Source organism: Glossina fuscipes, unplaced genomic scaffold, assembly GCF_014805625.2.
Source record: "Glossina fuscipes isolate IAEA_lab_2018 unplaced genomic scaffold, Yale_Gfus_2 1, whole genome shotgun sequence".
Classification (NCBI taxonomy): domain Eukaryota; kingdom Metazoa; phylum Arthropoda; class Insecta; order Diptera; family Glossinidae; genus Glossina; species Glossina fuscipes.
The window spans coordinates 9830833-9846850 of NW_023998415.1; the positions used below are offsets into that span (position 1 = coordinate 9830833).

Sequence of the window (16018 nt, forward strand, 5' to 3'; positions counted from 1 at the left end):
CACCACTGTCGCTATTGTCACCTTCGTTGGCGAGTATATATATGAGTGCATACATATGGCCGTCAGCTGGTTTTCTCATAACAGAAAGCGAGTGTTTTTGTTACATACACAGCAAATCACTGTTTTGTATTTTGTAAGAATTTATGATGTTTGGTTACTGTAGTTGGGTGAGTGGATATGTATATATATATGTATATATATATATATATATATATATATATATATATATATACATACATATATATTTCGTTACATTTATTAAGCAACGTGGGTAAAGAAGATTTGAAATTTATTTGCAAAATATATAAATAAAATAAATAAATTAAAAATTATTAAATTATGTTACAAAAAAAGAAAAACGCCGAATTTTGACCACGTTGAGATATGAAATTAAATTATTTAAAGTCACAACAACAAAGAAAAAAAGTAAAGCAAATATGTCATCGGTAATAGAATTCCAAGAGAGTGAAAAGAAAGTGAAAAAGGTCAAACGGTGTTTATTAATATATTTGTGTGTATTATGTGTGCATGTCAATGAAGAACAATAAGAATTATGAAAGAAAAGAAATCGAAATTTCAATAAGATTGTTGTTAAAAATGAAAGCTCTACTTGATTTTGAAAATGAAATGAAAACCCTTATTATGAAAAGCAAACGAAAATGTTTTAATTTTTTTGTGTGATTGTTTTATATCCTAATATAATATATATAATTTTATTCTTTACAAAAAAAAAAAAAAAAAACAAAAAGAAAAAGAGAAGCGGGCTTAGAGAATACTTTATTGAAAAAAAATTTTAAAGGAAAAAAATAACTTGCTCGCGCACAAAGGATAGATGCAGCGGTGCGTTGCACTCCCCTTTATTGTCATTTGATGCCAAAAATAGAGTTTTTTATAGATGTGTCAGTGTTATATATCTGTATAATAAACACCTATATACATACATACAAGACAAGAGAAATGTCTCTCATTAGCATCAAAATTAGCGATTATTTCTACCATTTACAAAATAGCATAACATTTACTTTCTTTTTTCTTCGCCGCATATGGATACGAGAAATACGTAGAAAAATCATAAGCGCAACTTGCCTTTTAGAGACGATATCAAACATTTGGAAAGGGAAATGTTTAGCAAAGACTAGATTTAGTTTATGCAGTGGTTATCTACAAAATGGGCTTTTTATATAAACAAAATATTTATAAATATATATAGAAATTTCTAGTCGTTATGCAGATCATGCTTTTAAGGATTTTCCCCAACTATTAAAAAAGGTTTTTTGTCAATTTTTTTTTTTTTTGGTTTATGTCCGGGGATCGATTATACTTCTGTAGAGATAGAGAATATGTTTCTGAATAACACGCAGTTTGCGCGTCAAATGAACAAGTGCTCCATGATTATTAATTTCTTTTTTTTTGGAATAATTTTTAAAAAATACGCAATACTTTCCGTGTATCTATATTTTATAGGTTTTTTTTTCGGATTATAATTAAGAGTCAATGCTCTCGAGGATTTCGATATAAATGTAATAATAAAAAAAAAAAAAAGAGAAAATGGTTAATTATAACTTTTCCATCTATCGACTGTAATAATAAACGTTTTGAAGTAAAAATTTCTTTACTTCTTGCTTTCAATAAATTTCGAAATTGTGCTTTAACGCCAACATATTGATCGTTTTATATGATGAGTGCTTCGACTACTTCGTACACTTTTAATCGTGTCCCATGTGTCCCATCTTTGGATACTATACAAAAATCTTTGCTCTACCATAGTACCAATAATAACAATAATCACAATAATAATAACAACAACAACAATATTGTTACTTCTGCCACTTATTATCACTTTCCGCAAGATATAAATACCGATTATGCTCTACTATCGCAGCCTAAAACCACGTTAACCTCTGAGGAGACATTACTGCTAGAGAAAGCGTTACGAACACATCACCATAATGGTCGCTCCAATATGGGTATATTAATGCATAAGAGCAATAGTTACAGCGGTGGCATCATTAAGCCCAAATCCACTATTCTAAAACAGGACAGTATTAATGGTCGTGTTAATACCAGTCTTACTACAGACAGTGTCAGCGAATATAGTGGAATGGTTTTAATGCCAAAAACAAGTTGCTCAACACCAGGTGCATGTACGAATATATTAACGCTGAATAGTCAATGTTTGAATGAAACTTCCAGCGAATGTGATGCGTTCCTGATGGATTCCAATACCAAAGAAGTGACAATTGTCAAATGTGCGAATAATCGTCGTTTGACTCGTTCCTCTAGTAAATCGCGTCTGTCGATATGTTATCGTGCACATAACTTTATATCACGCAACTCTTACATTAGCTATTTAGTGCCACTATCGATACTATTCGCTCTCATGTTTGTGGCTTATCTTACCCGTGACTATGCCAAACGTTTACTCTATTGGATTGAAACACAAAATCATTGGATTATTTTTGCCATTTTTATGCTATTATTTGTGATCGTCAGCTTCCCAATTGTTGTCGGTTATTTTGTATTAATGATCACGGCCGGTTACTTATTCGGTTGCATTAAGGGCTTCCTAACTGTGATATTGGGTGCTAACATGGGAATAGCTATTGCTCACCTAACATTAAGAAGTCTGCGACATCGTATACCAATACAAAGGTAAGTTAATATGCACAGAGAGGCGAATGTTTTTGTAACTTTCTCTAAACTCTACCTATGTCTATTAATGAAAGAACTCAAGCGACATAAAGTAACTCGCCTTTACTATATACAGTTCTGAAGACAAGGGCATTGATTAAATCAAGATTTTAATCGATATTCACGAGTAGTTGGTGATGAATCTTTCCCATGATCTTCAAGCAGTTCAAAAACTTGAACATCAAGTTGGCATACCTGGGTACAATTGCCTGCGACTGTAGACCATACCTCAATTTCGATTGATTTATGGCCGTAGCTACAGTGAGTGGGCTAGATCTGTAAAGGTATAACACTTGCCAATTGGCCACACACCTCCTACTTATTATCCTTATTATATGGTCTCTCCTTATTATCTCTCTTTCTCTCCCCAATTCTTTTTGACCATCATCGCGTAGAGGACGTCCCATGAGTGATTAATCACATAAAACATGTATGAAACACACCTATACATATATATATATATATACATATATATATATATATATATATATATATATATGTATATATATATATTAATATTAATATTGGTTGGAGACTCTATAATATTTAATATTTCGACCCGTTTCAGCCGCCCATTCACCCGGAGCTTAATGTTGAAATTTTCGCTGTCTCTAGATCAAGCTTAAAGATAACCATGATAAGCCTGTCTACAATAGCCGGCCAAATTTCTAATTCGTAAATATCACTCATCCATATATCTTACATGTTATAGTGGCTATCATTCTAAACTTCACAATTATATATTTTAAATATTCGAAGGGTCGATTTAAAGGCTTGTGCATTTCGCAACATTCAGAATTCATAAAAGCCATCGTCTTAGGTAACTGCAATTTTCTTACATCCTCCTCTTTAATTATGGAAACTGTAACAGAGTTTGCGTTCACTTGATTCATTAACAAATTCCAAAATCGAAAATTCGACAATAGCTTTAGCGAGGCTAGCGAAAGAAGGAATATCGAATATGAAAACGGTATTCGTTCCAGAACAAATCACGATAATCAAGTATAAATGTGTGCAAAACAATTGTGCTTGTTGGTGTGTCCCGGAATGTTTATATATACAGATTTCCAATTTTTATTTTATTTTTTTTATATAACTAATTACTCTGGCGATGTCCCTTATTCGCGCAATGGCATTAATGGTCAGGAGAAAGTTAGGAAATGATAAGAAAAAAAGAAATAAAGGGCGATGGCCGCCACCTAGTGGATGTGTCCAATCGATAGCTCTACAGCACTGACTTGAGACTTGAACCCGCGAACAGGGACTAATGAGCATTTCAAAGTTTAGACACTTTACCGGTAAAGGTATTTTTTTGGAGTTTTTTGTTTCCGAATCTTCAAATGTAAACATTTTTGGCAAATGTTAGATCCTAAGTTTGAACTTGAGTTTGTCTTCCATTCTTAGCTACTCTAAACATCTCATAGTAATAGATTGATCACCGTTAATATGATATTTCATTTCGTTTGGGATTGATTAACGCCTTGATGTAATCCCTATCAATAGTGGTTGGCAAGTGGAAACGAAATTTCGCGAATTGCTTTCGATCCGCACTTTCTCTTCCGCCATTTTGGCTAAGGGCATTACGGTAAAGTGTTATTGCTTTCTCCGCTTATCGGTCGACAGCAAAGCGAAATGATTAGCAAATGCTATAGGAATCTTCGAAACGGAATTTCGAGGCAGAATTTTTTTTCAATGTCCGCCCTATGACATAGATGTGTGTCCTGTTTTGAAAGATTGGTATGACCATTGTGACCAGCTGTTGTTGTTCAGCTCCGGTACTGATCATATATCGCAATGATTTCCGTTATCTCTTCTGGGATTCGAACAAAATCGAATCGCTCCGATGCAGATGGCGCGTTCTACGTGATTTTCAAGATGTTTCATCTACTGATATCGAATCTGAATTGACTATGCTAGTTAAAAAATCGAATGAGGAGAATGGTGAAAATTTTTGCATTGTCGGTCAACGTTTTCACCTTACATACGTGTGATATTATTCCTGATGAGCCCATTTTCGGTCTTGGTGATAGGAGAAGGGGGAGGAGGAGGAGGAGGAGGAGGCTTCATCTCTTGTCAACATTTATCGGCCTAAAATGTATTGTTTTTCATTTCGAAGTTTGTAAATTTCTCAGCATAAAATGAAATTCCTCCGCCATTGCCGATCATAACGAGATAAATTATATAATGAACAATTTTATGAACATTTTGATTTCTAATATAATCTACGAGGCGTACTTAAAAAAGTGTTGACTTTTTATTTTTCTCGAAAAATATTTATTTCATTACCAAATGTGATACACTTGTGCCAGGGCTTTTTTCAATTCTCGAAGCATTTCTGATAGGCGCTTTTTGGTATGGCCTTGAGTACTCTTGCAGCGATGTGGTCTTTAACAAAGGGACGGATAATGTCAAGATGTGTTGGGGGCATGTGTAGCAAAATAGCAAAAAAAAAAAAAAAAAAAAAAAAGTAAATAAATTCAAGAAATCTGAAGTTGGTGTTTTTTTAAACACACCTCGTATGACTTTAACTGTTTACACAACGCATTTAACAAAGCGTTATTTCTCGAAACAGTTTTTTAATTTGCTATTACCGCACGGTTACAGAAAGCAATTTAACACAGTTGTGTCAATTAAGTCAAGTTTACTTTGCTAATAATAAACTAGTTTCTCGTTTGCCTCAATGAGATCGACATTAAAAAATGCATCGCATTGCGAATAATCGCAATCTTATTTTTAAGGATTCCTTGAGAATTCTTTGGCCTTGAGAAGAATTATAAATTAGAATTTTTGAGCTTGAAGTATTTCTTTTAAATAGTTGGTATTTTGTTTTTTTTTGTTTTTGTTTTTGTTTAATTTATCGCCACAAATACATTTCCAGTCTCTTAGTTCTTCTTAGTACGCGCGTTCTTCAATTGCTTACGTCAATAGTTACATTTCGCTGTCTTCACATAGATACTGGATGATGGTATCTCGTCATTTATTTCATTTATTTTTGTCTCTTCTTCTTTTTCATTCTAATAATATTTGAAATATAATTTTTATATCCTCCATCGGAGAATATGTTTGGCGGGCATATTAATGCTTTCATTCTTTCCGTTACATCTGGATATTTTATTTATCAATCAATTTACACGTGTTCTTCCATATTGTGCATTTTATCAGTTTTTTCACTTTAGGCAAACTGAAATTCTTACTCTGAGATCTCGGGATGAAATGTTTAAAAATTGAGTAATTTCTACTTAGTTGATCTCATTTCCTTATACGGGATCTGAGCACAATTTTTAATTTACATGAAATGAAATCTTGACATCAATTGTGGGGGAAGCCTTTTAGAGATCAATATCTCTGCAAAAAGACTTTGCAAAACTGCGGAATTTATTTTCATTTACCGCATTCTTCTTGTACTCTGTCCAATTTGATGTTGAAACATTTCAATAAACTTTCGTCCTCCTTTTTCAAGAATATATATATATCGGCCTAAGAAATGTCGTCAAAAGAGCGACCTGCAAGTTGAATCAGAGAGATAGATGGAGAGACAAGCTTAGGTAGACAAACAATCGATATAGTAAAAGATGGGTCTATCTCAAGTCGCTGCACTTGCACGAACTTATATATATCATCTAGCACCAGTGATGTAGGGCATAACAGTGTATTTTAATATTAATCTTCTGACATTTCACTAAATATATAATCAAGAAATTAATTTTTTTTGCTTTTGCTTTACTTTACCTTTTACAGATTAATTAAAAATGAGACTGGCCGGGCGATCCTGCGTGTTATATCTGGACCTAGGGCATTTCGAGTGGTATTATTTACCAGGCTAACACCGATACCGTTTGGTATACAAAACGCTATATTCGGAGTAAGTTTTTTTCTCCTCACAAATCCAACGCACACATCCGCATAATCTCGATATACCCTTGTATCCGCATCCTAACAGATAGACTGACACGAAAAATGTCATTTGTATCGTATAATAAAAGTTCGTTTCACTTTGCGGATCAATCTTAAATCGCTTCGCAATTCGTATAACCGTTGCCATTGCGTTTGAAAGACTTCATCTTGCGGTCAATCCATGAATTCGATGTGTATTTATGTGTCTGAATGCTAACGCTGTTTGTGGTTTCAGCTTGTGACAGCTTTCGCCACCTTTCGCCACCTTTCGCCACCTTTCTATTTATTAGATGTGAATCAGGTACTTCCTTGAATCATAAAAGGAAGAAAGAAAATTGGTGCCATCGGGAGCATCATGTTGGCCTCAATGCATAGAACTTTTTTACTTAGCTTTTCATACATCAGACAATATTTAAATTCTCATAAAATTACTTAACAGGTTGAGTGTGAGAGTCTAAAAAGTCTGTAATAAATTCCGATATATATGTTATATTCATTCTCGATATATGATAGCACGATGTATAACGAAAAACCATCAGGAATGCAACAAAATGCTCCACTTTTTATATACGATATTTGAAATCATAATTATATAGAAATTGGTAGCACTTGATGGATAACTGTACGAACTAACAATAGTTAGTTTCGTACTCAGGTGATTCCCATCAAGAGGTACCAGAGAGAGAGTGACCTTTCGTTTTTATATTCAGGTACTTGGCATAAAACGAAAGCGATTACGCCCAGACAAAGAATTGGATAAAAACGATATAGAATTCGTAAGGAAGTGTATTTTTGACTTAGCAAGACATATAGGTATATATGACTTAATTGCTTTTATCCACAAAGCAAAAGGTCGGCATCACCTACATAACTATCCAGAAGTGAAGCAACGATATATAGAATCGATGGTGTACTGCGGCTTCTATAACGTGAGCCTATGTTTTTACGTAATTGTGGACAATCGCGGAAAATGAAAATTTTATTCCAAAGTGGGGTACACTTGTAATATTCAACCTGTCCTTTTTAAGCAAAAAAAAAAAAAAAAAGTCTGTTTTCATCTGACAAACGGGAGATATATATTAAAGTACAATTTCTGGAGCCGCCTGCCCAGTATGACTAATGGAGTTCAATTTAAAACCTCACAAAACTCATATGATGGACATAGAAAAAAAAAAAATGAAATTGCCTTTCAAGTACTGGTATAATGTTCTTAGAAGATAAGAAAAGTTAAAATTTATAAAACAACTAACAGCAGAATTAAAAATTAAAAATATAAAAAATTAAAGCATCAAACAATTCGCGTTAAGCGGACTTTGAACTCCAAAATTTTGTTTTTTTATGTTCAGGTTGTTTTCAGAACGGCTTAAGATAGGTCCATCTTCTATTATAAAGTCATTCTGAATTGATATAAGCTTGTCTGTCCGTCTGTCTGCCCTCTTTTCTTTTGTTCAACTCACACGCCATAATTTTTAAAATGTTTTCATGAACTTTGGTACACCGACGGACGAACGCCATTAAAAACATCAATACGTTCCGATCACATCCCATACAATGGTTTATTCATATACGAAGACATCTATAAGGCGTTATAAATAACTGTCTAAGGTAAAGTGACGAAAATGGGGTATTTAACTGTCGGCCATGGCCGACTACAATGTGTTTACTTGTTGAAAAATAAGGAATTTTTTTTTTACGATTTCTTTGTATTTAAATTAAAATTAAAAGCATATGCCATATGTTTGCTGTCTGGACTGTTATAAAATTTTTATTTTCATTTTTATTTTTGCTCGCTGCTCTCATTTCTGTCTGACATCGGAAAAAAAAAAATACGTTCAACGTAAAACGAAAATAATTTATGATCTTGAAAATGCCACTGGTTTACTTTTAGGTATTATTAGCCATATTTAATACGCTGTTTTGTCTTCGTAAAGATGGCGAAGACAAAAGAAACGTACGTAAGACGTTAACGTTACCCTCACAATATTTGATGTTTACTTGAGTTTGAGTATTTGCTCTTATTGATTATTATTAATAATGCATAAATCATTTTTTGTAGCCATCGTCTATAACTTTTGTTTTATTTACGAACGATATGAAGTTCGCTTTGTCCAAAAAGTCTCGGGAATTCTTTATTCTAAAAAAAAAACGCTCTCAACGCCGATAATAATTAGTTGTTTGGATTGATAAAGAACTGCGCAATCAGTATGAGGGCAATTTTCAAGGCGATTAATTTATTACCGAGCATATTAATAATATGCAGTTGTGTAAGTTTTTCCTGCTTGAATGAGTAGAACGCAGACAAAATTGCAGAGTGTGGAAACGTTTAGCAGGATAAAAATAAGATCTGCGCGCAAAATCTGCATATGTTTTAAAAAATGTCTATGGTTTCTTTTTTTTCCCCTACACATGTCTGCCAGTGTGTGTGCATTTACCCGCCTCACCTTATCCAAGAAGATCGCCTTGATAAGGATTTATTATACTAGAATCATTTTTCAATAGTCCTTTGCCTGTCCACGTAATTTTAAGTGTATTGAGAATCGATTCGGTCGAAGCATTTTTACAATCAACTCTCCTGGCTAACATCCCGCTTAGAAAAGAGAGTTTTTTCATATTTCTCAACAAAAATCGACGAAAGGTAGATGTAAAAAATTTGTGTCAGATTGGGATCATTTTTCGACCCATCCACTTTTAAACGAATATTCTTACGAAAATTTGAACTTTACAGGGCAACAAAGTCTTTAATTTGAAAATTAGTCTATCAATGGTATTAGTTTAATATCGGCATCCGTAGTCAGGTTGGTAAGAATCGCGCCTAGCAAGTGGATGTTCGCAGTTTCAAATCTTAGTGCGGATTAATTTCTTTTCGACTCTAATAGATGTCGTTCTCCGAACCGATGATGTCATGTAAATATTTAGAATCCACATATCACTATGATGCGTGTCTTCTGTCTATAAGTTTCTGCCTCAGGCGCATCCAGTCGACTGTTTTTTATTTAACAATTTATTTGTTCTTTATATTTTACAGATTAGCTCTATAAATCCGCGAGTATATCATACTGCAACGTTTCTAGGCTTACTTCCCGCTCAAATGATTAACGTTTATTTGGGTTCTACCTTAAGGTCAATGCACGAAGTTCTTAGTAATCACGGCACTGCCATAACTGGTTATATTAGCTTTGGCGTTGAGGTAAGAGAGTGATAAACAAATTTTATTTACACATATGTATACATATATATATATATATTCGCAGCTGTATTGAACAAAAATTATATATATATTTTATTAAACAATAACTCGATTAAGTGATAAAAACGACGCCTGTGATTAGATAATCACAGCATATACAATCAATTTTCCTTTGTTTGTGTATCGTTTTGCAGAACGATTTTTCTTACCACGATGGGAAATATTTCAACCCGTTTGAAGACATAAACTTTCCCTATTAAATAAATAAGCGCTTGGTATTCATGCTCGCAAACCTCAAGCCACAAACTCATACATCTCTCGCTTAGCACACTCTATTCGTATCGTATTGTATCGAAACCGTGTTATATAAATAGTTTTTTTTATTTCAACTAAAATATCATTGCGTACGTAGAATAGCATAACTTAAACTTAAATATAATAAAAATCCAAAAAATGTTTACACTGTTGTATCGAAATGGTGGTTAACAAGTACTATGCTAAGCGGGATACGCTTGTATTCTCCTAGATTCGCTTTAGATTAAGATCAACTCGTTTCACGAACATATTCGCTAAAGTGAAGTGAGTAATAATGTAATAGACTAGTTGTTGCAGGGTAATGCAAAAATACTGAGTTCAAGTTAAGTTAAACAGTTTCGAGTTCGCCGGCATCCAAAAGACTTTCGAAATCGGTTTTGAGAAAAGTGGATAATTTCGGTAACACTTTAAAAAATTTTAATACACAGTTTCGTCATTTTTGTCCGACACATAGTATTAAGTATGGGCCGTACTGTACAGTAGCATAAGCAAATTGTAAGGCTGCCGTCAGTTGAGGAAAGTATATCAGTTAACACACCGGATACTCCGACCAGGGATGGTTCTTACTCGAACTTGGAATAGTAAGTTCGAGTTGGAATTTTCACAGAAAACGGAAGTAGGGAGGAAAGGAATTTTAGGCTTGTTAGTTTGATCCCTTAGAGCATCAACGTTTGTCTTTAGTGAGACAAGAGTGTTAATATAGCTCAAATTTGGCTGTCTGGCTATTAAGGAATTAAGGGTAAAAGTGAAATTATTAAGGCCTAAAGTATTCTTACGAGACATGTGATAGATATAATAAGTATTGTGAATTTATCTAACGAATTATGTCCCAAAGTGTCCGTGTAGGATAAGTGCCCGACAGAGTAATAAAAGTGAAAGTTAATGAATGAATTATGAACTACCCTAATATCAGTGATTGTAAGTAAGTGGCTTTTTTAGATAAGTTCGGTTGATAATGGAAGATCAGGAAATATAAATTTTCTCGAAAAAATTTCTCGAAAGAACCGGACAGCACGCGCCGGTAACTAAATTCGTTCTTCGCAGCATCTCGACGTGTTACACCGGTTGGAAACCACTGCTTTCCTTCTTTTCTCATGTAACCCATCACTCAAGAGATTTTAACGATGTAACACGATGAGGGTAAGGAAGTGGTGGGAAATGAGCGGGAAAAAACTAAGGATTGGATTGAGATATGTTATAGAAACTCGACACTATCGACAATAACAACTTTTCGCTTGTGTGTTGATGGACACCGAAAATGGCACCGAATACAGTGAACACCGTAAAGAGGCGCCGTTAACACCGGAACATATCCTAAAACAGATTCTGAAAATTATTCTCAATAATCGAAACACGAAATTGCAAAAGGCCGGTGACGTGCTGAGAATGTCCAAAGGCAGAGTAATCATTATTTCCGACGACAATTTATCCGTGAGAAAGCCGCTTTCCAATTGCGTATAACGTTAACTTACAGAATTAACAAAACCATCATATCAACAAGGTTGCATTTTTTCTTGCTTAGTGTCGAGACTTAAATTTCTAGTTAATAAATTGAATGCATGTTGTATTGCATTGACGACTCAATCATAGATATATATATATATATATGTATATATATGTGATGATGATATATAATGATTTTATGAATCGATTTAAACTTTTCTATCTGCCTGTCTGTCTGATGTGTACTTATACATTTGCATAGAGTAAATATGAAATATATAGAATATCTGTCAATACGGATTGGGATTAAGTAAAAAAAAAATTAAATACTAATTTTGTTAGCGATACGATCAATCGAACGCTTGTCTAACATTCCCCATCAACAGACGCCGTAAACTGCGATTTTTAAAATGAATAAAAAAATGTACGGGCGGGTAGAAATTATATAGACAGACAGACGGAATGAAATGTGGTACGCCGATATGTTTTAGTTCAGAAATGAGTTGTATTGAAAACGGATTAGACTGGACCATTTTTACCATCTAAAAAGTTACTATGTCTCGAGAGAAAGCGATAAAAAGTAAATGAATGCGAAAACATTGGGTGATATGGAATCATATATGTATATTATTGCATTCCCACTTAGACAAAGGTTGATATTTGGATATTTTGGGACAAAGACAGTTGAAACGAAATTGTGTTACGGGAAAGTGATTGTAAAGTAAGCGAATTAAAGTTAAATTTTTTACTTCTTAACTTGATTTTGCTATGCTTAACTTTTGGTGCAAAGAAATAGGTTTATTTTTTGTTATACCGAGTGATTCAGAATCACCTTCTGAAATCATTTAAGCTTGTCTGTTCGTTTTACCTTTTTATGTTCTACTTGTAAGGTGCATTTTTTTGAGATATTCTGATGAAATTGGGTACACTGACGTATTTTAACTCACGGGAGACGTTATAAACGATGGTTCGAATCGATGGGCGTGTTCGAACACTTCCCACATATAACCCAATATTTGGAAAAGTTTTGATATGAATAACTGTAGCAGTGGAGTAGATTATTTAATGATGGGCCGTGTCCCACTATAGACTTACACTTGTTTTATAATGCTTGACAGGGTGATAATTACAGATTACCTCTCGGAAAATGATTTTATTTGAAGTTCCAATCATTTATTGCATTTTTTTTATTGCAGGTGATTTGCGGTGTAGTTTTAATGTGTTGGGTCGTGCATAAGGCCCGTAAAGAATTGTCGCAAACTTTACTCACGGATATCAGTAATGATGGTAAATTAATTGACATACAAGTGTAGCGAAACGATCAAGTGAAACGGCTTAAACGAAAAGAAACTAACTATACACAGGTGGCTTTTAAAAAAAAAACTCACAAAAAAATGTTTTTTTTTTTATTTTTATTTTTATAAATTTAGGTAAATAACATAAAAAGCCTCTCGTCAGGGCACTAAAGAGATGCGTGCGTGTGCATGCGTGAGTGCATGTCTGCTGTGTGTTTGTGTGTATGTGTATATGTGTGCATGTGCGTGTGTATGGCTATGTAAGTTTGCACGTGTGTCTACGCTTTTATTAAACAAAATTATTGTTAAAAATAAATTAATTATATGCTAAGCTAAATTATTAATGTGTAAAATGTATAATTTTTTTGAAAACACTTTACAGAACCTACGTTATTTTTGAAATATTTATTTATTATTTAAAAACACAAATATATGTATATATTATATATACATTATATATATATACACACCTAACTCTTTTTTTATACTGTGGATAAGTTTCTTATAAAACCGTGTAAAAATAATCGTGGAAAAATATGCATGCGACATATGGTAAATTTGGGGATATGTTGCATAACTTTAAAAAATCGTCTAGAATGAAAAAACTATAAATCTTTTCCAAAAAAACTGTGCAAAAAAGTTCATATTAAATGTTCGTAAAACAATTCTATTCTATTATAAAAAAAATTTAAATTAGTGTACAGTGAAAATATGAACATTTAAATTAAAATTACGAATAAAAATCAATTTCGCGACTACGCATGGACGTTTATTGCGGATGGGAGATGCTATCATCAGTAAATAAGTTAAGTATGTCTAGCACAAGTGTCGGATTCGATCCAAATAAAGAATGATTATAAAATTCTAGTATTCTCCGTAAGACACTATCACATGTGTGGGCATAAATCGACCGACTTCTGATTGCGGCATTCCTCCATTGGTGAGAGTTATGATTTTTCAAAATCGATTAAGCAAAACGGTGTAAAAAAAGAGTTGGGTGCATCATATACATATATATATATGTATATATATATATATATATATATATATATATATATTATTACATATATTCTTGATGATATTATTTATATGAAAAAATGTGAGGAAAAAAAAATTACATTTGTTTGTTTATTTAAAGAGCATTTATTTTTTATAAAATAAAATCGAAAATAAAAAAAGTGAAAAAGTCAAAAATAGTAAATAATAAATAAAACTCTTATACAAATGAAATTAAAATGTTTTTTAAGTAAATGCTGTGCCTGAAATACAAAAATAATCGAACTGCAATTGATTATACAAGCTGTATTAACAAAAAAATAAATAAATAAATAAATAAATAAATAAAAATTGTAGTAATAAATTTCAACAGAATTATTAAATCCTCGCTTCTTTACATATTTGTTTATTTTAACGTGACCAATTAACATTCTAAACTCATTTCATCAGTTTTGCATATATATATATATATATATATTTGTGGTCTACAATACGCACCAACAAAATAATCTTTTGCACTCTCTTATATGCTTAAGGATCGTTTTCATAAAAAAAATCAACTGGAAATTTGAGAAATTTAACTTTCAGTTAAGGGTAAATCCATTTCCCGTATGCCAGTTACACTATAGATGATATTTTAATCTAACTGGAAGGTGAATCAGCTGATAAACAGAATCATATTAAGAAACGAAGAATAGGGGTTTACAAACGTGTTGTAAATGCCGATTATACTGCGTACAACTTCGACAATAGCGCCGTAGCCAACCATGTAAGTGGTAATCAGTACGTGTGGTTGTGAGAAAAACTTTTCTGAGGAAAACATTCATAACCGATAACAAGTATGAAAATTATGTTCGGATGTGACCGAATCTTTTGCACATATCACCGTTATCCTGAAAAAGACTAAAGAAAAAGATTAGAACTACATCCTCATACTTTTTATTGTGTGCGAGGCCGTTTTTTTCCCATTTTCGGAGTAAAAGTAAAAATTTGTATGGTGCATGCGTTGTACTCTAAGAAGAACAAGCAAAAAAAAAAAAAAGAAGAAAATTCAGGTGTTGCATAACCGTGTGGGCGTTGTTGGCGCGTCCCTGACCGATTTAAGTCATTTTCAAATTGTTTTACAGATTTGTAGACGACATTTTAACTCGTACGAACGAGAGAATGTTTACCACAGGTTCTACACAGTTGGCCAGACGGACAGACGCACAGTCGTGGAGATAGACATGTTTATATGCTTTCCAAAGCTGACACTGCAGGCATGATCAATTTTTCGCATTCTTGCACATGCCCGTCAGCGTCAGTCGTAAAAGACACGTTCAAATTTTTGTGGGCTTACCTGTTGTAGTTTATGAGTAATGAGCCAAAAAACAATTTTTTATTCCTTTGGAAAAACAAAGTGCACTCAGTTTACATGGTATTGTGGGCATGTCTTTCGACCGGTTTAGACGATTTTTAATGTCAGCCAATGTTCTAGTATTTCTGCCAAAGTGGAAGACGATGGCCGAGAGGATGTTTGCATTGCACAGATGGACAGACGAACATGCTTAAATTGATTCAGAATGTGAAGCTGTTGGGGAACATATATGTCTCTGAACGTAGCAAACGTTTTGACAACATGACCATACCCCCCATCCTTCGGTAATAGATACAAAAATTCAATCACAATAATTGAGATAAGATGAGAAAGCAGTTAAGAGTGCGTTTTCAACAATCGGTCTATTACTAAACATATTGAAAACGGCTGTAAGAATGGACAAACTAAACCGATTATTGTGTACAAGTCCGGTGTGCGTAAACTGGTTCCTTAATATAGGTTGTTGTTATTGAAAGGGCACATATTGATTGCTTCGTGTAGTTTGACTAATAAATCTTTCATAATTTTCTAAACAAAACAAAAAGTTTGATAACTACATCTGCCATAACATAGTGTACTTATAAGCACAGTCTTTTTAAAGAAAAAAAAAAAAAAAATGATGAAGAAATGTTTGCAGCGCCTAAAAATATATATCGAAAAGCCCTATAAAGTAAATATATCGTTATCAGCCTATTCAGCCAAAACATTGTAGATCGATGCTTTGCCTAGAAGAAAAGCCTTGATCTGTAACTCTCGCTGTTCACATCGGACAAGTTCAAATCAAAAATCGATTAAATCAAAAAACGCGCCCGATATTAACAAAAAAAAAAAAAAAAAAAA

General features: G+C 33.2%; 1 protein-coding gene across 3 annotated transcripts; it reads left to right on the forward strand.

The window, feature by feature from the left end:
* Positions 1-301: 301 nt before the first annotated feature.
* On the forward strand, positions 302-13244 carry LOC119631682 (Golgi apparatus membrane protein tvp38). 3 transcript variants are annotated; one of them, XM_038024109.1, is made up of 5 exons: positions 302-485; positions 1465-2652; positions 6430-6553; positions 9611-9772; positions 12727-13244. In XM_038024109.1, the coding sequence occupies exons 2-5, from the start codon at positions 1676-1678 to the stop codon at positions 12841-12843; spliced, it is 1380 nt and encodes a 459-aa protein (XP_037880037.1). In that variant the 5' UTR covers positions 302-485; positions 1465-1675; the 3' UTR covers positions 12844-13244. The 3 variants fall into 3 exon arrangements, 2 of the variants coding, with proteins under 2 accessions (XP_037880037.1, XP_037880036.1); XR_005246712.1 differs by lacking the exon at positions 302-485 and having other exon boundaries at positions 751-2652; positions 12727-12894; positions 12961-13244; XM_038024108.1 differs by lacking the exon at positions 302-485 and having other exon boundaries at positions 751-2652.
* Positions 13245-16018: the final 2774 nt, after the last annotated feature.